This window comes from Vanellus vanellus (assembly GCF_965231255.1).
Source record: "Vanellus vanellus genome assembly, chromosome: 2".
NCBI classification, from domain to species: Eukaryota; Metazoa; Chordata; class Aves; order Charadriiformes; family Charadriidae; genus Vanellus; species Vanellus vanellus.
In genome coordinates, this window is record NC_138906.1 from 18988235 (window position 1) to 19007916 (window position 19682).

At 39.3% G+C, this 19682-nt stretch overlaps 1 protein-coding gene across 9 annotated transcripts in view; it reads left to right on the plus strand.

The window, feature by feature from the left end:
- Positions 1-19682, plus strand: part of ABI1 (abl interactor 1) — an 82046-nt gene that overhangs the window by 51186 nt on the left and 11178 nt on the right. For 3 of the 9 annotated variants that reach the window (XM_082498893.1, XM_082498894.1, XM_082498897.1), the window contains exons 3-8: positions 1719-1895; positions 11361-11375; positions 12107-12207; positions 15659-15799; positions 18051-18151; positions 19354-19434. In XM_082498893.1, the coding sequence (XP_082355019.1) occupies positions 1719-1895; positions 11361-11375; positions 12107-12207; positions 15659-15799; positions 18051-18151; positions 19354-19434 (616 nt within the window). The remainder of the gene's footprint in view (positions 1-1718; positions 1896-11360; positions 11376-12106; positions 12208-15658; positions 15800-18050; positions 18152-19353; positions 19435-19682) is intronic. The other 6 variants (XM_082498892.1, XM_082498898.1, XM_082498900.1 and 3 more) reach the window with 2 other exon arrangements.

A 19682-nucleotide genomic window follows, 5' to 3' on the forward strand; every position in this document is an offset into this window, starting at 1 on the left:
TTTTGGGTCATCTGTTCTGTCCGTTCCTCCCTGCAGGTGAGACCCCACTATGCTTTTCTGCTTCCGACCCTCCAACGGGGCAAATAACAAAGTTGGCTGGCCTTGGGTGTTATGGCAATAAGTATAAGCAAGAGCCTCTCTGCATACCATGCCCGGGCATCAGCTCTAAACACAGGTCTTATCACTCTGAGAGAGTGAACATTTTCTGCACAATATGCAGTTAATTTCTGTTGTTAGAAGAGGCCCAGCTAAGAAGCGAAGTTACTGAACAAAATTGGTTCTGTTTTACCTCAAACCAGGACAGCTGTGAAAACCAGCTTGCTTGGTATCACTGCTTTTAGGTACTTCTCCACTTGTGTTCCCACTTGTAATCTGCAATGCCATGTATCAAAGCTGTTAAGGAGGATTTTATTTCTTTCTATACTTACTCAGGAGAATTTAAGATTATTTGAGTGTGTGCACCAGTTAATGGAAAAAAACAGTTCAGTTGAAGGCATTTCATAGTGAATTCTGAACACTGAATGCTGGCTTTCTTAGAAATGGTCGTTTCCTGGATCTTACCTTGCATCGTCTTGCCTCATGTAGAAGTAGGGTGAGATATAAACTAATGTTGTACTTCATCTTTCCCTCTGCTTCACTAAACGAAACCTTGCTTATCATAATATCCATTCCAGATGAGACCACTTCTAGAGACGTACCCAAATGAGTACTGATGGACAAGGATTTTTCTTTCTTTCTGAACCTTGACTGTCTGTTTCTATGACAGTGTCTCCAGGAGGAATTGATGCTTACAGACTGAGAATTATTTTCCTTAGTAGAAAAAGTGGTGGCTTGGTAGGTTTTGTTCAGAGTCACTTAGAGTGGTGTTTTTTTGTCAGATACCATTTCCTGCAATGAGATCATGATGTTTTAGTAGGTACTTGAACCAGTAAATTCAATCCCTGAATTTTGAAATACGCTTCCTAGAGGTGGGATTTCCTATGGCATCTGATGCTTGATTTGTACTTGTTCTCCTTCAGCTAGGGTCTAAGTGGTGGTTATATTGCATGTAGAAGCATGTGTCTGTTATGTGAAGCTTAGTTTGATCATTCACAGACTGCTGGACTGACCTTTCTTTGTCTCTTTAGGTAGTTCCTAATAAAATGATGGAGCTCAGCATATTTTATATTCCTTTACTTGCATCTTTAAGGCTCCGTTTTATTCTTTTAGTAAAGCTGCTATAAAGAGTATGACTGAAACTAGCCTCTGTGCTGAAATTAGTCCTTTTCTATGCAGACTCTGATATGCCCTGATGGCTTTGCTGAAAGAAATTACCGCACAGGCTTCCCAAGCTTAGTCCCCTCTGGGGCTGCGGGCAATTTGCTTAGCTTGTCTGTCCTGGTTTCCCAGCTGTGGAGTTGGAGTAATTTATTAGTAGTGTCAGTCATAAGAATGTTGAGGTTTAATCTGCAAGGACTATCTGTATAGTGTCTTTAGAGTGTCAAAGCAGTAATGTATAATTGTAATTTTATTATTAATATTGGTTATTTCATTAAAGTGTAATTTTCAAACAATGTTCATGTAGGTTAAACTCATTTCGTCAATAAACTGGCATCCTTCCAGCAGCATTAACTTGGTTCAGACTCTTTGTTTAATAGTGAAGCCTAAACGTGTAGATAGCTCTGTAAAGAAAACAGCAAATGCCTAAAGAAACCCGTACTTTCTTGTTTTTAATCTAGACTGTGGACATCCATAAAGAAAAGGTCGCTCGCAGAGAGATAGGCATTTTGACGACCAATAAGAACACATCGAGAACTCACAAAATTATAGCGCCAGCGAACATGGAACGTCCTGTAAGGTATATTCGAAAACCTATAGACTACACGGTGCTGGATGATGTTGGCCATGGCGTAAAGGTAAGAATACCTGGACACTTGAGGACTACAAGTAACACAGACTAGGAGATAGGGTTGGGGCAGAATGTTACTGATATTGAAATGTTTAGTTCATTTATGGTAGGAAGGATCATGGGTTTGATACGCTCCCACGTACAAACATTTCAATAACAAAATGGATTGTTTTACAGTGGGGGTTTTTTGAACAATGATTGCCACAACCTTGTGACTGTCAGTGGTAGTCACAGTGTCTGGAAATGATGGCTCATGATCTTTGGCTAATGACTTGTGAAAAAAAAGCCATGAATGACATCATCTGCAATGGGGAAACTGGCTGGTAGGGTGGGGTTGTTGGGTTTTTTTTTTTTTTTTTTGGAGAGTGGTCAAGAGAAAGGAGATCAGCTAGTTGGCATTTAAAATCTTAGTGGCATTTGATGTCTCACTCCCATTTGTGCTTTCGGACAGCCTCATTTTACTTTTCTCTTAAAAAAAAAAAAAGAAGCCTTCATAAATTGATGTCTACCTCCCTTGAAATGGTCATAGTTGAAGTGAATTAATGTAGCACCTTGGACATCTTTTTTATTAAAAATAACTTTGTGTCCCTCTAGGGCAGGCCTTCCAGGTATATTCAGTTCACAACAATCTTCCCTTGAATGGCATTAAAAAGCTTTTATTCAACATCCGTGTATCCTCTAGAGCTTGATGTGCTCTGGTCAGTCAGTTGTGCAGTTAGATCAGTCTGTCATGTACCCTTTGAATTGCTGAGCTCTTGAGGAACAGGTCTTTCAGAATTACTCGACACAAAATTGTGCCAGGGTACCTCCTGCTTCATAGTAACCCTCCAAATGCCTAGAGGAGCATTTCCAACACAAGTTAGAAAGCAGCTCTATACTGTGACAGCTCTAGGCTATGAATTAATATAGTGATTTTGGACTACCTGATTTTTTTTTTGTTTTGTTTGTAGCTAAACCTGTAACTCTTAGGGTTGTTTTACACTAATAATTTAAGCCAGACTGGATGAAGCACAGTTCTGTGTAGAAGCCTGAACAACTTGCCCTGAATTGCTTTAAAAATAGAAACAGTGGGGTCAGAGAAATTGGTAATTTTTTCAGTACAGTCTCTGCATTGAGGAGAGAGCTTTATGAATAGAGAATACAGGTATCCACAAACTCATTGTCAGGATATTGGTTTCTTCATTTAAGTGCTCCAGGGATCAAGTGCTGTAGAAGACTTTTTACAAGTAGAATAATTACTGTTAGTCTCTGAAGTTCATGCTTTGCTGAACTAATTGTATTTTGTGGGCTCAAAACAGGTTGCTTGATCCATAAACACTAAAGTTGTTAAGGTATAGCAGTTGCATTTTCCAATGACTATTTGCTTTTAGGAGTCTTTATTTTAATTATGGCTTTATTTTTATTAACGTGACCCTGTTTGTTTCGGGGGTGGAAATGAGATGCTGTTTACCTATTTATAGGCAGCTCTTATGGAACATTTCTAGTAAAGGTGGTGTTTTTTTAACTCTTAGTGGTTTAATTCTATATTAAAAACTTGGTCTGTTCAGAGGTAAAAGAGCTTCCATAATAACCAAATTATCAACTCATTACAAGTCAGCTACAAATTGTATCTTGCTATTGTTTCTTTATTGAGTGATTTACCTAAGTGTTTTATGACTGTGGAAGGCATGAAACACTTAGTAGAAAAATGATGTTGGTATTTTCTGTGTAGACTTGTTACACAAGTGAAATAAGCTGCCAGCCAGGCCTCAGGTATATAGTTCAAGACAGCGGTCATGCATTTGACACCTTCACCGGTGTTGACATTCACTGGACACGCTGTTGAGAAGAGTGGGCTGAGGTAGGGAATGACATAATTAATTTAGCCATTGTATTACTTGGGTTCCGAGAGTGTGACACTGATCGTACCTCTGAAGGAAGCAGCTTGTTTTGTGTGCAAACAGCTATTGCTGTTGTAAGAAAATCAACCAAAACAATCAAAGAAACTGGATCAGGTCCTTTTGGAAGTCAGCACAAATCACAGATAATGCTGAGTTGCCTCTTGAACATACAAATTATGGGGAAGCATACAATAAAATAAATTACAAACTTTGTCTTGTCTGGAGTTGTCTTAGAAGATGCTTCAGACTCTGCTAAGCCTTAATTTCTTGACCAAAGATTTCACCCCATGTTGGGCAGCAATATATCTGATAAGGCCTTAGAACCGATGTTTTTCTAGAGGAAAAGAAGTTTGAGTTCTGCCTAGAGCAATTGTCAATTTGACTAACTTGCAGGTCCTTGAATGTCTTCTGCTGTGGCAACTGTCGATAAAATACAGTACAACACATACATTGTCATTTAAAATAAAAATTATGTAACACTTTGAAATATGTAGATTTCAATTTATTGCTGTTAATGGGACTCTTTGTTGTGTTCTGGTGTAGGATTTGATAAAGAAACAGAAAGGAAGAATACAAGGAACAGAAATCAAAGATACAGGATGGATTACAGCTTGTTTCTGCTTTTATTTATTTAATGAAATACTGATCCCAGAAAAAAAATCATTAAAATAGGCAGTATATTTTAAGGGGTGATCCTGAATTGTTTTATATAAAAAGTGTAAGTAAAAATACTGTGTCACAGAATTAAAAAATAGTAAATAGAAAGAAAGGTAGTCCTCAGAGTAAATACTGTCTTGTACATCTCCCATCTGAGCAAATGCAGAAGCACCTCCTATGCATACTCACAGCTCATTTTCTTTGTGTGTGTGTCTGATACTTTTCATGGCTGTGTAGAGGGGATGCAGAAGCAGATGCCTACGCTTGGGGCATGGAGAAGGGCTCTACATGCCCCCCTCTGTCTTGCATGCAGTAATTTTTGCGGGGGCAGGTGATGAGGGTGGGGGTGGCAGTTGACGGTAAGCAGCTGATCTCTATAGCAGGTTTCTTCCCGGATGGAGCCACCTCCTTGAAAGGCAGTGCTGTTTCATCCTCCAGCAGCTTCTTGGTAGAAAAGCTTTTGTAGAGCATCCTAGGATCACAGAGGTGCTTTCTCCTTTGGCCTGAAGGCCCTAAGCTGCCCCACTCTGCCCCTTCCCTTTGCAGGGGCAGATACAGACGAAGTCTCCAAAGGGAGTAAAGTTGCTTTTTTTTATATATGTGCCTATGAAGCCAAAGCTAGCATCAGTCAAAATCAGGAGCGCTTTTAAAGTTGGTTTGCTAGTGAGAAGGCTTTCCCTTGCAACACAAATATTATGTGTAGGTGGCTCCAAGAAACACACAGACAAGCATTTTTGCCGGTCTGTTAAGTAGTTGCTCAGCTGTCACCCTCTGGGGATAGGGGAATGTAGCTGAAGTCATTCTTGGTAAAGAAGAGTAACTGTCATGATGTGAGAGCCTACCTTCCTGTGTAGATCTTGGTTTAAAATTATTAGGCAGAGGCTACTTCATCATTTCCTTCCTTCTCTTTCCTCTTCTTTTGTGAAAGCAGAAAGAAAAAAAGAAAAAAAAAAAAAAAAAGTAGTGTGCCAGCAAATAAATAGGTCAAATACAATTACTCATACAGAAAATCCTCAATTTGAGGGGGGAGAAGGAGGAGGAAGCTTGGAAGCTGCCGTAAAAGCCCTAAAGTTGGCCTTTGAATTTATTATAATCTCTTTTCAAATAGGAGGCAGGTGAAATTGCAGCAATTTGTAAAATGGCAGCTAAGAAAGAAATTAAAATGATGCCTTATGGTAAAGGCAGATAAAATGTTGAATACATGCTAAATTGAAATGCCTAATAGCTGTAATTGGATCAAGTTTGTTTTATGGAAGTAATAGTTCATCAAAATCAAATTTTAATTATTTATAAAGATTGATCATTTTCAGCTTTGTTTTAAGAAAAAAATCAGAATTTCCTCACTGTAAATCAGTTGCATTTCAGTGCATTAAAACTAAGAAGCTTTCTAGCCCAGGAAGTCAAACAGGAGTTAAGCATTCAGAAATTTTTCTCAAGCAAATGGAAGTTGGAAGGACTCCCTTAAAGTAGGGATTGGGCCAAAACTTAACAAATAATAAGATTAGAGAAGAGAGCCTTGCTTTCACCCTTGTTATGCTTCTCAACCTGCCCTACTCACAAAAATGCAGATGAGGTGCTGATGTGAGGATAGAAGGCTACCTAATCGTGCCTGCTTCCTGTATAGGATAAGACCTTTTATGTGTTAGCCCCTTGAGTATTAACTTTTAAATAATTCACTGTAATAAAAACAAAGTGAGATAGGGATCCTGAACCTGAGCTTCTGATGCCTTTGTCCCTCTATTAGCCTCTGTCAGACACTTATGCTTCAAAGGATGTCATGTTGCCAATTTCATTAGAGTCGCATCATCCCTCTGGGGTCATGGCCAAACAGTAAATATTGCTGTAGGGTAAAGAATGCTTCTCTGAGGGGAGAAAGTAACTCTTCCTGTTGCCAACTTTAATGACTCTGTTTTGAGTGTTGACACTGTGCTTTTCATAGGGCACTTGCTACTGGAAATTCAGAAGTGTGTGGAAGAAATAAAGGAGAGAGGAGCAATACTGACAAGCTACATCTGGTTGCTTTTAACAGAAGACTATGTAATTACTAGGTTGCGAATAATACTGGGAGAGGTTAGAGTCAAAAGATAAAGGTAAAATTTCACTGAAGAGAAACTTACCTACTTATATTCAATTTTGAAAGAAATATTGATTTGGAACCTAAATGTTCTCAAAATAATCTGCCTTACGTTAGACTATAAGGAAATAAAGAACAAAGAAAGGCTTCTGACCCATTCTGATAAAGAAATTGAGACACAGGATTGATTTCCTTAAACTGCACCAAACTAGTGGCAGAAGTGTGTTAACCTGCGTGTCTGACACCCACGTACAGTCTGCCTTCTGAAAAACATCTTTGATTACACATTCTCCCTAAGTCCATATCTTGATTTCTGTAAGGAAACCATGCTCTAAACTTGGTGCTTTACTGTGTCTTTTTCTCAGCCCTCTCATACCTTCATGTACAAGTACCCTTCCAGCTGCTTTTCTTGCTTTGACTGTGTCATCTTGTGGTACTCCAAAACTGCTCCACTGATGAGGCAGGAGGCAATCTTGTGTGAAAATCTATGAGGATGCCTATGGGGCAATTGAATTGCCTAGTTGCAGATACATAATAGCACTTCAAATGGTCTTATGGACAGCTGCCTTTCTGTAGGGATGTCTCAGATAATTCTCCCTTGACTAATAAAGGAAATACCTTTTTAAGTAAAAGAGGAGGTTGACTAAGAAGTCATCAAGAACAATCATGGGCTTTTTTCTTTTGTGGTTGATGGCTGCGATTACAGGCTGGTTATTGTTTTTACACAGCGTACATATTCAAAGTTCTGAGTTTGCCAGACACTTACTATTGGACTGGTGCACTTTTTAAACCTTTGTTTCCATTGATCAGCGTTTATATTGAATGGTCTTTAATGATGGCTTTCAGTGATCCTAGGTATGACAGGATATATAAATTGTCTCTTTAAATTCATGAGTTGGAGAAATAGCGAGTGACATACAGGAAGGGAAGCACAACCAATCTGCATAGAGATTTGAAGCTTCTGCAGTCTGAAATTGGAGAGTTCATAGCTGAAATGTGCAGGAGAAACTTGCTGGATGTCAGTGTGATAAGGATTGTGCTCCTGTGTGCAAGTGGCCTTTGTGTGCTTAGAGATACATTTGCCCACACAAATGAGTTATGTGCAATGTCCCTAGCCCTAGTTTTCCAAACACAGTTTATAACTCAAATAATAGCTTTCTGGTTCCCTGAATCATGACTAATGTTCCCCCATGACTTGTTATTTGGCATGGAAACTAATAAAAACAGTTAGTTAGATGGCTGCCTCCTGAGGCCAGCCAGCAGAGTCCCTCAAATGTCTGGACATCCTTTGGCTATCGGTAGATATTTCTGATTGCCTCACACCCTAGCCTTTCGTGCTGTTCTTGGTCTTGTCCCTTTGGACTCAGTTACAGAAACCTGAAGTGTAGTGCCTTTGTCGACAGATATTTTTGTATGGTTTAAACTACCAGAACTGAGCATGCTGGAATTGCTGAAATAGTGGCCTTAAGCAAGTAAGCCTCTTATTTGGTACTTAGTCAACGCTTGCTTGACTGTCCCAAAGCATTGCTTGTCCTGTCCAAACCCACAGCTAAAATTCTCAGTCCAGGTACTCTGAATTCCTGGCATCAGTTACAGAAGCAGCCTGACTTTTGGCTTTGATAAATGCCTTGCATGGCTGTTGCATACACCTGTTTTGCCCATTGCCTTAATTGCATTATTCCTTTCCAGCCCACTGCTGGCTCTCAGTCCTTGGCCATCCTCCTGTCCCATACTGTCAAAACACTGTGGATGTGCCACTGCCCTAGCTGTGATCTTTTGGAAATGCAGCGAGGTTGACTCCCATTTCTCGAACCTGAGACTGTGGTTTCTTTCTCTTAATTTTATGACAACCCTTAGAACTCCATCCAGGACTACCACATGCTTGGTGGGTTTTCCTTGGAAAGGCAAAACTGTCCCGCTTGCTTCTTTGAAACACTTCTCTGCTATGATGCTTGCAAGAAACCCCAACCAATACTGCTGCTTACTATGCTGTCTTGTTTCTGGGATCCTCCTGATCTGTCTAGTTCTCTGCCTCGGCACCACAAACAGGCCCAGCAAGCCTACACTCTGTGTTTTTGTTCTCATGTGTACATCATCCAGGTTGCTTGTATCTGACTGAGAACTGTCTCTTGTGTGTACAGTAATATAACTAGCAGGAGAAGGGAATTATGCTCCTTACAGCTTCTGCGGGAGTTCTCAGTGCTGCTTGTCAATTGATTTAGCTTTTTTCCTTTTGCACCTCCTGTCTCTTATTTTATAGATCCCTCTCGGAACAGTCTCTTCCCTCTTCAAGCTGTGAACCTTATGCATGCTGCTGCTTCTCTTCCTCATGCCTTGCATTTCGTTCCTTCCTGACTCTGACCTTCTCAGTACTGATCAGGCAGTTGGTGATGGTCATGGTTTGCCAACTGGCTGGCTGGCCTAGAGGCATTTGTACAGAGATGCTTGAACCTACATTAAACATGCACCTGCTTTTCCTTTTGGTTTTCTGCTGTCTTTTTTCCTGTTTTTCTTAAAATCATAATAAGGCTAGACCCTGCTGCCTAAAGTGTTCCCAGTTCCAAGAAATTTTTTTAATTGCTTAGAAAGCACTGCATTTGGTTTTCAGACCAAGAAACGCAGCAAGGTTGACCTCATAACATAAGCTCAGTCAATAAATACAAGAAAATGTCTCCTCCTGATTAATTAGCTTATTAACCATTATTAAATAGCCATATGGTTCATCTTACTTTGATGCATTCGCTTTTCTCCCTTAGTTCTGTCTTTTGGATCAGGAATTCCTCTCCCATAAGAATCCCTGTTCCTTTTGTGTTCCTTCTGTGTTTTCCTGCCTGTATGACTCTTGTTTATATTGACAGCAACAGAGAGGACATGTACAGAGCTTTTTACTTATAGAAAGCAGTATGACAACAGTTCCTAATTCTTCTGCACAATAAATTAGTGTGTTTATCTGTCTGTATATTGTTTAACTGTTTAACTTATAGTGGTAGAGATAGGAATAAAGGTCAAGAGCTACTGGACTTCAGATATATGTTTAGTATGTTAAATAGCAATAGAAAGGTTTGAAATAAGATGAAGATTCCTGAATCATTTGCTCGATGTTGATATTCATATTGTCGCTGCAGTGGAGGCAGAATGTAACAGTGATTAAGGAGGAGGTGGAAAGACTCAACCATAAGTGCTGAGGGACACTGCATAAGGGAAGAGAGGAAGCTTTTTGGTTTTGTATTTTTGATGCAGGGAAGGTTAGTAGAGGCTGGGTAGGAAACCATGCCACCCTTCCTTTTAAGCCTTTAAAAGGTTTCCATCTATGGCTGCTGGGGAGTGACAGGACTAAGAGTTTCACTTCTTCGTCTCTTAACAAATTCCTTGTATTATGCCATTGCCCTTGGCAGCTGGTGAAGTAAGGGGAAGGGTCACATATTCCTGTGAGAGGGGAAAGCAAATCTCATTGCTAAAAGCCCGTTTTAAAAATAAAATACTTGAGAGACTACCTGTTTTCAGTTTCCTGAAAACTGAGCCTTTGCCATGAAATAAGTATGTGGGGACAGAAGTGGTTTAAATGCCTTAATTCTGCCACTCTGCTGATGAACCTCTGCCCAGACTGGAAGTGAATGGGGATGACCTTCAAATTTACTTATCAAAGCTAAACTTTTTCATTTGAATTTTGGAGCAGGTTTTGTGTTTCTGTTCTTGTAATATGAATAACTTTAAGGGCAGTGGCTTTCAACCTCTTGATTTGTAAACCCCAGCTGTTTTTTCAGTGGTTTCGCAGACCTTGTCAGAAATCTCACATATGCATATTGCTATATAGCATGTTTTAATTATTATTTCTGAGTTCATGGATGCCTTTAAACTGGTCTGTGTTTCTTGGAAGAGGAGAAGAAGGTGCAAGCCACAGTTTGAAATGATGTGCATTAGGAGGCTTGTTCTGGAAGTGACACTTTATTTACAAAAAAAAGCAGTGGGATTATTTTGGTTTGGGGATTTGTGTTTGCTTGGGTTTTTTTAAAATTGGTGAAACTAACTTTTGCCCATTCAAAAACATGAGTTGTGTCTGTTGTCACACACCCCCCACCCCCCGATTAAAATTAGAGAACTCAACTTGAATTTATTTAAAATTTTACATTTGTTTTCCATATGATGCCAGGTTTTCATAATTATTTTTTTTTCCCTCTGCAATCACAAAGGCTGTAAAAATGATATAGTGGAGTCATATAATGACTTGATTCTAAGAGCTAAAATTTCAGAATAACAATCATTAGAGCACTGCCAACACAGTTTTGAGCAGCCTGGGCTGTGCTGGCTTGAATCAGATTTCAATCAATAAACCAGAGGTGAAAGGCACTGCTGCTCATCCTGTTTGAGAACTCCCTTTTCTTTATTTACCATTCAATGCAGCAGCTAGGATTTCTTCAAAACACATGAAGGTTAAGTGTCAAAACAACAGGCAAGTCTATTCTGTGCTGTATAGCTGAAACTGTGGTTTTGTGAGCGAATTCTGAAGTGCACGTTGCCATTGAAATAGCATTGATTTGGGTTTGGACTTGAATGGTCAGCAAAGGGCTTTTCAACCCTTTACTGCCCATGAGGAGCCTGGCAAACAAATCTGCAAAGCTTAGCTAAACTTAATTTTGATACAAGTGTTTTTTCCTGTGATCACTTAGTCAGACACAGAACTTTAAAAGACTAAGTGAGCCAGTAAAATCTCTCAGTGTACTGGGATGTAGCTAATTATCAGTAGACACAAGTGATTTTTTTTTTTTAAATGTGATTATCTGTAGTTTAACCTGTCCTATCAGTTGTGATGGATCTGCCATTAATTTCTACCTTTTTCCCCCCTTTTTTTGCCAACGTTAAGTGGCTAAAAGCCAAGGTAAGAAGTGTTATTTCTCCTTTGACCCACAGTGCCTCATGTGACTGATAGTAGAGGCTGCAGAGCCATTAAAACTGAAATCTAGCGCGCTCTTATGCTCTCCTCTGCTTTCCATAGGATATTTAGATTAAACATGCTATACTTGATTTTTTTTTTTATTTACAGCATTTAGTGTGTGTCAATATATCTGCGATACATTGACATCTGCATTTATATATAGATACATTAATTTCTCTAACACATGTAGTGCTTTGCTCTGAATTCAGTAGATGCCTTGATTCCCTTCACTTACATTTTTTGCAGGAGACTTCCCAGACAACCTGAATGACTCTGCTAGTCAAATAGCAGGGGCAAATTGAGAAATTCTGGGCCCATGCTGACTGTATTATACTGTCAGTGTTAAAGTTTGATTTAAATTATTAACACCCGAATGGAGATGAACACAAATGTGGCTTCCCTTTAAAGAAAAGAGGATATAAGAGATTTGTGCATGAACCTGTCAATTGCCTGCCTTTCTGATGTCTGTTGTAAATTAATAGCAAAAATAACATTAAGCTTGTATTTAGACTCTTTGTATTTACTGGTGTCTGTCTTGTGTGTATCTGAAAACTTGCTGTTTGACAGCTGTCTGGGAATTCTCACTTCATATTCTTACACTTAAAAAAAAAAAAAGCTGTCAATAATAGAGCTGCTCTGTTATAAAAATAAAATCATGTTTTCCCTTATTTCAGCATGGAAATAACCAGCCTGCAAGAACTGGCACCTTGTCAAGAACAAATCCGCCTACACAAAAACCACCAAGTCCTCCTATGTCAGGCCGGGGAACTCTGGGGTAAGAACGAACATTGCTTGGTCCTGCCTGTGTTATAGAAAGTTTTAATTGTTCCAGTGTTGGTGTTTCTTAAATATGTGGATAGATGGCAATTCTGATTGCATTTAGCAAAAAACACAATTACCTTTCCTGTGTAAACCCTTTCAGTTGCATTGACTCTTATTTTCATAATGACCTTATGAAATAATGTTTTTTTTCATGGGGGAAGGATTTATTATAGGTATGAAGCTATTGTTCCTGATTTTTGAGGAGAAATCCTTAGTGACACAAAAGAATATCAAAAAGGTTTTAACTTCAGTTGGGGAAGGAATTAATTGTTAAAGGTTTCATCTGCTCATTTCTCCATATTATAAGAGGTATGAAATGGCTGTTGGTGCCATATTTGTTGCATTATCTAAGCAAAATTCGTGGCATTGTGAACATACTGGCAGCATTGATTCTTGTAGGCTTGTGCGTTTATATTTATATTTATATTTATATTTATATTTATGCTTAAATGAGGAAAGATTTTGCTATTCCCAAGTCCCAGTGTAACCAGAGTTCCCTGCCATAGCATCTAATTTGCTCCTGTGGGGAGTGAAATCTGCTTATCTTGGTGTGCCAGCAAGTAGTCGTTGCTCGAGACCAGAACATTAATACTTAAGAAACTCAGAGCACGTGCCATATGATTTTGTCTTTCCAACTGTGCAACATCTTCCAAAAGTCTGTCTCAGTCTTTCCTTTATGCTGTGAGGGATCGAGGCACTATAACGCTGGTTGGCGTGGTTCTGTTGGCTTCAGGTGTGTTGTCTGGGAGAGGTGGGGAGCTGGAAAAATGAGGAATAATGAGACAGAACAGGACGGGGATCAGGAGCAACAGTCAAGGAAAATTAGAAGCAGCAACTTCTTTTGTCAAAGACTTAGTGATTTTTAATCCTGATTTGATGCTTTGCTGCTTCATGATGGCAGTGTTTGTTGTGCATTCTGCAGAGAAATTACCCTAGAGGTTTCCTCAGCATGGTTGGTGAAAATTCCCATTGCTCAAGGGCATGCAATCAGTATTCCAATTGTCTCTCTCATCCCAGCTGAGAAAGAGTTGTTTATCAGGCCTGGGAAGCTGGATAGTGCTTTCATGTCCTCTTGGACGTTTTGTAGTTAAACAGCAGCGTATATGTACTGGTGAGCTGCCTCTCTAATGCTCCCCCCGCCCCTGAACAAGCCAGAGCTGTTGGGTTCCCTTAGCTGATGCCTGATAAGGATTAATCAGCTGAATGTCATTTCCAGATGAGCTTGACAAGAGGCAGCAGTTGGCTGAGGGGGAGGAATAATATGGGTTCGTAACAGAGATTTCTATCTGCCCTTCTTGTTCAGGAAGTACAGGTCTTGTCTTGAGCAGCTGTGTTCTGCCAAAGCCTGAAATATCATAGGCATGACTGTTTCCTTAATATATGCAGAAAAAATTGCTAGAAACCGCAAGGATATTACTCTTCTCCCTTTATCCACAAACTAGAGATAAGTGTGTAAAATCAGAATGAGCGTGGTGTGTAACACAGGCCTGTAAGTACGTGCTGCCTGTTGTGCAGATTGTCCCTCCGAGGCAGGACTGTCTAAAGGAATGTGGTGGAGAGGGAGTCCTGCACAGAAATCACAGGGGCTGAAAAGGGAAATAGACTGCAGGAAGCAATGGTCTCTTCACCAGACCAGGGAGAGGCTGTGGAAAACCTTGGATGCTCAGGTTGGAAGTACCACAGGAGAACGAGTGAATTGCTGGAGCTGGATGGAGGGAGTAGTTGCAGTCGTGCCTTGCGGCGGGTCCCAGGGCAGAGCAAGGCCTTGGACTCCCTTTAGCTCTCTCTGGTGGCAAAGGACATTAGCACCACACTGAAGCATTGGGAGACAGTGAGGTGAGGAGTGCTGGGCAGTGTCAGGAAAGTGTTTTCTTCCTCTGTGTAAGTCTGGCAGACAAGCAAAGGGAAGGATTGAACTTGAGCGATGGAAAGAAATTGGTTTTGACTTCTCTGGTGCTTAGGAGTTTGAGTTCTTCAATGAAGCTGAAAAGAGTAAAGGAGAAATTGAGGCATGGCTGAACCTGAGATGTAGTGGGGGTTTACTGTTGATGATATTTTAAAATTGTACAGGCGAAATAAATATTACTACAGAGTTGAGTAGTAGTTCATACTGGCAGTGCATTCCAAGGTAGAATACTTTAAAACATTAGTTTTCAGGGTTATTTCTGTTGGAAGAACATTTAAAATCTTCCCTGCTTATCGTTTATTTGGCAGTATTTAGAGCACGATCTCTTATAACTGGAATACAAAGTTTCTTTATTTTTCCCAAAACTGATCTCTTTTGGCAGATCTATAGGTGGTGGCAGTCTGTATATTAAAATCATCTGGAGTTCTTTATATAGACAAACTAATTTACAAACACCACAGTGGGTGCAAACAGTTGTGGTATTTCCACTTTTCTCTTTGCGAGGTTTTAATAATAAAATTTTATAGTTAGAATTTAGTACTCTCGCATTCCATATTGCAAAAAGGAAGTCAATAAGGTTCATAAAATACCAGGAAGCTGTATAACTTACCAGCTCAGTTATAACCAGTAATTGAACAAATTATTAAATGCCAGTAGTTTAGTATTTCTGTTGTTGCTTAGCTGATGCATTGCCAAATTCCATGTCTTGCAAGGGATCTCTTAGTTACTGGTGAGAACTGAAGAGCTTTGCAATTCAGTACAATAAATGCACTGTTCTTAAGGCAGTAATGAGTCTGGTAAATAGATCTCGAAAGATCTGTGTTATATTTCTGACGATGCAGTCTGCTAGGTGACCTTGGAAGTCTCTGGGCTTCACTTTCTTGGGCTACGAAATAGAGACAATGAAGCTTATCTGTGAGACACTTTAAGATCTGCTTAAGTGATATGAGATTGCTCGATTATTGTGTGAAACAATGCTACTAGGAAGAGTACTGGTGATTGCAAATGTAACTTGTTCTGTGAATCGTTCAGCCTTCTCCTGTCTTAATGAGTTGAATACCTTTAGCCAAGAATACTTCTGGAAAGTGTTTGGAGGGGAGGTGAAAGGGGGAAAGAGGAACGTATTACAGTGGAAGAGTTTGTCATGTGCAGTGTACTGAAAAGTAACCCCAGAATATTATGTGGATGTAACTATGGTATGTTATGTATTCAAAGAATATATTTTGCTTAGTAAATTTATTTAGGCATTTTTAACCAGTTTATGTTCTGCAGGCAAACTTGTATTGATCTATCTGTATAAGAGCACTTTAGAGAGTTTAATGTGACCTGTCCACCCCACCCGGTGGAATTTGTTTAATATACTGTAATGCGGGTCACTGTGCAGTGATCTCTCATGCAAACTTTAAGAAAACAAATGGCTTCACTACTTCATTCATTTATCCTTTTGATCTTCTGATCCTTTATCTTTCTGTCTTCAAATCTTTTTTTCCTTGACCAGACGAAATACTCCTTACAAAACCCTGGAGCCAGTCAAACCGCCAACAGTCCCCAATGATTACATGACCAGTCCTGCCAGACTGGGTAGTCAGCACAGTCCTGGAAGGACGGCTTCCTTGAACCAGAGACCAAGGACACACAGGTAGAGCATTTTCTCACTGTAACTCTTTCCTGCCTGGCATGCTGATGCTTACTAAAGCCGCATAAAATCTTTGAATCTTTGTGCCTGTTGGCTTTTTGTTAAAGGCAAAAGGTGAGTTATTCTACCACTCTGCATTAACAGAACTTCACTGCATTGTTGACTTCTCTAACGCATAGAAGTGTCTTCATGTCCTATAGAAGCCTCATTGTATCTAGCAACTTAATTCTGTAACCGCAGACCTTGTTTTATATAATCAGTTTATTTTTTTCTATGGTATTTGGTTTCCCAAGAATAAGCAAAACTTCAAAAATTTATGCAGTTGCAAGGTAAGGTAGTAATGGGTCCTAATGGGTTTAAAGCAGCATTATTAACCTTAGCCTAAAATACACTGAGGCTTTTTTTTTTGTTTTCAAGATCACTAATTGCAAAGAGAGATTTCTGTTGATTAGCAACACTGTGATGAAGGTAGTCTGAAAGAGCTGATTGCTTTCTTTTGGCTAAAACTTAATGTTTATAATCAGTGCTAGCATGATAGAAGCAGAAAATAAAACCTTATTCTCAGAGCAGGTATTGGCATCAGCCAGTTGTTTCCACATGCTTAAAGGCTTTGATGAAAGAGTAGTTAGTGTGTGTTTCGAGTGAGAATGTGTTCTGAGCATACCCTTTTTTAATGCAATTTTTTTTTCCCTCAAATTGCAAGGCTAGATCTTTCTCTGAGCCTCTTGAGTGACCTCAGATTTTCAATTTGATTTTTATCATAGGCTCCAAACTGCAGGGGGAGAAAAACAGATGAAAGAATTCAATGTAGTTAGAAGTAGGAGGTTAGCTTATTTTTCAGAGCACTTCTTCCCCCCCCCCCCCGCCCCCAAACTCCCAGTAGGCAGTTAAACATGGTAGGTCACTAACAGGGGTTGAGAGAGTATTTTGGACACAGTTGATCATGAAATATTGCCAGAATGAAATAACTTCTAAATCTGTCTGCAATGAAGATCTTGTTAATCTGTTCAGCTGGCTACTGTGAATGCTCTCTACTCTTGTCGCACAAGATCTTTTTACATTAAAGAGTGTAGTTAGAAATTCAGCTGCAACCATGGTGACAAGATCAAGGTCTTCAGCAGACAGAACACTAATTTTGAAGGAATTATCTTGGCTTCCATTTCAGATCACTGATTTTCTTTTTTGTAACAGTGTTATTTTCTTAAGATATATTCGAATGATTTGTGCTTGACTCTTGACAGCACTGATTTGTAGCTACCCAGGAATGGTAAATAAAGTATAACATCACTGAGTACTTTTTAATTAACATGGATGGGTTAAAGTGGTGTTTTGGCTTCGTAACATCTTGACTACTTAGTTCCTTTTATATTATCCATTTAATCCATGTAAATTCAAGCCTTTGCTGAGGAGTGCTCTTGGATAATAATAAGGACAGATACTGCCTGAGTCTTGATTCTTTTTCAGCTCCCTCACTGAAAAGAAGTGTTATGTCCTCCAAAGGCATGTTGTAGAAATGTTGTCCGGTAGCTCACTAGAAGTATGTTCTGTAAAAAAATCTGTATTGCTGGCCTCTAATTTGTGTATCATATAATGGTACTTAGACAAATTGTAACCTGTCTGTACTGATACCTTTCAGACTATCTTAGAAACTGTCCTGGTTCTGGCGGGGACAGAAACAAACTTCTTATACACAAAAAGCATGTGCATGGGCTGGGGAAAGTGTTAGATATACAGAAAATTATCCACACCATACCCCACACCACACCCCAGTTGGTTTATCGTGGCTGTTCTCAGTTTAAAAGTTTTCAATCTAAACTTCTGTTCTGAGTAGAAGAAATGTTCCTTCAGCTGACATCATAAATAATGTTAAAAAATTACTTATAGTTTAGGCATGATCTCTTCTAGTCCCAGCTTGTTACTTTCACTTATTACAAGGCCCCTGAACTATTCTTGGAGTTGTTACTCCATTGCCTAGAACTGGTATGGTTGCTTACGTTTTTATTTTTTAAAGCATTTAATTAGGTATTTTATCCATAGTGATGTTTATCAGCTTAGCTAATTTTGTTTATTAGGAGTGTAATGCATCCAGACTTGATTAGCTGTATGCAATTGTAGGTAGAGACAGAGGCATTTTATATAGGATTTTTCAACAATCTATAATTGAGTTAGTCTAGCAGAGTTCACACAAGAAGTGTAACTGTTGATAGGCCTTTGTAGGAAAAGCTGTGCTAATACTTGTGTTTTTCTTTTATAGCGGTAGTAGTGGAGGAAGTGGCAGTCGAGAGAATAGTGGAAGCAGCAGTATTGGCATTCCCATTGCCGTGCCTACACCTTCACCGCCAACCATTGGACCAGGTATCTGGGACTCTTCCCATATTAATTTAAGGCTGAAATGTCAGTCGCTTATGTTTGCAGAGGGATTTTGACTGAATATGATGGGGTAGAAACTGTCCCGAAGCACAGTCCTAGTCAAGAAATCACTTACAAGTGCTGAGGGACATCTGAAGACTTAATTCTTTACCAAAAGTACTTGCAGAACAATCACTTACGGAATAGTGCATGGTTAAAACACCTTTGTCAGTCCATGTTTTTACAAGATAATCAAGGCAGGGGGGATAGAAGGAGAGAATTGTATCCTTTTAAAGCTTAATTATATTTTCAAATGCCTATCTACAATTTGGCATTTTTGGATGCCCTGAGAAGCAGCAGCTATGTACATGTTTGATGGGAAATTTTGCCTTCTGAAATGGCCTTCTAACTTTACCATCTGCCAATGATGGTATGTACACGGTCTTTTTTTTAATTAAATAAAAGTCTTTACTTCAACTAAAAAGCAGATGATGACCTAAGAAGACACTGCTAGTAGTAGAATTCAGGGTTATCCATCAGTGTTGTTTATGCTACAATTACAGTCTGAAGTTCCTAAGCTATGATGGAGATCGTTGAGAGAGGCAGGAGAACTAGTGTGTATAAGATAGCACAACAATAAAAGAGAACCATGCAGGGTCTCTCAGCATCAGACACATATTGCCTTGTCTTTAAGAATGATGAATGATGAGAATGTGTAGGATCCTTCTTAATTATAAGCCGGCAGGGTTATTATCTTGTTAATAAACGAACTCAGTCACTTGTTTACTGTGTGTTTTGTAAGCACATAAAGCTAATTTGCACAAGAAAACAGTGGAGTTTTGATGTAACTTAATTTTCGTATTGCACCTCTTAAGTGTCTGTTCCTCGGATGACAAGTCTTCAGTTTCTTATGCACATGTAGGCTTTCCTTTCCCAGGTTTTTCTGATTCTGCAGCGGTACAAATAGGGATGAAATCTTACTATGGTCTAGCATCCCATAAAAATCAATGGGAATAAAAATCTGCAGGTACAGAACTCTGTGTAGGGTCAGTACCCGAGTTTGTATCAGTTGACCAAAGTTGAATTTCTGTAGTTATTTGGGAAGCCTGTCAAGTGCCCATGCTTTCTTACTTGGGTCTTTTTTTTTTGGGTGTGGTTTCTTTTTTTTTAATATATGGCCTAATTGGGAATATAAACTATTTTATTAGCACACATTTCTGTTCCTCCTCCTCCTGGAGCCCCGCCAGCACCACCACTGCCACCACCTCTCCCGATGGGCAGTCTGATAGGTGAGACTTGTGTCAATGCTGAAGTGATTGCAGTCATGCTGCATAATCAATAATCATCTCTTCCTAATGGACTCAATAAGGGTGTTTTTTTCTTCTGTAGTGGGTCTACATGATTTTAGTATAAAAATCAGTTCTGGGATTTTTTGTTTGTTTTTAAACAAATCTAATCTGCACTAATTTCCTGTGGTTAAAGCCTCTGAAGGTAAATGGACAAGATATGGGGAAAATGCTGCCAGTTGCTTGAAAAC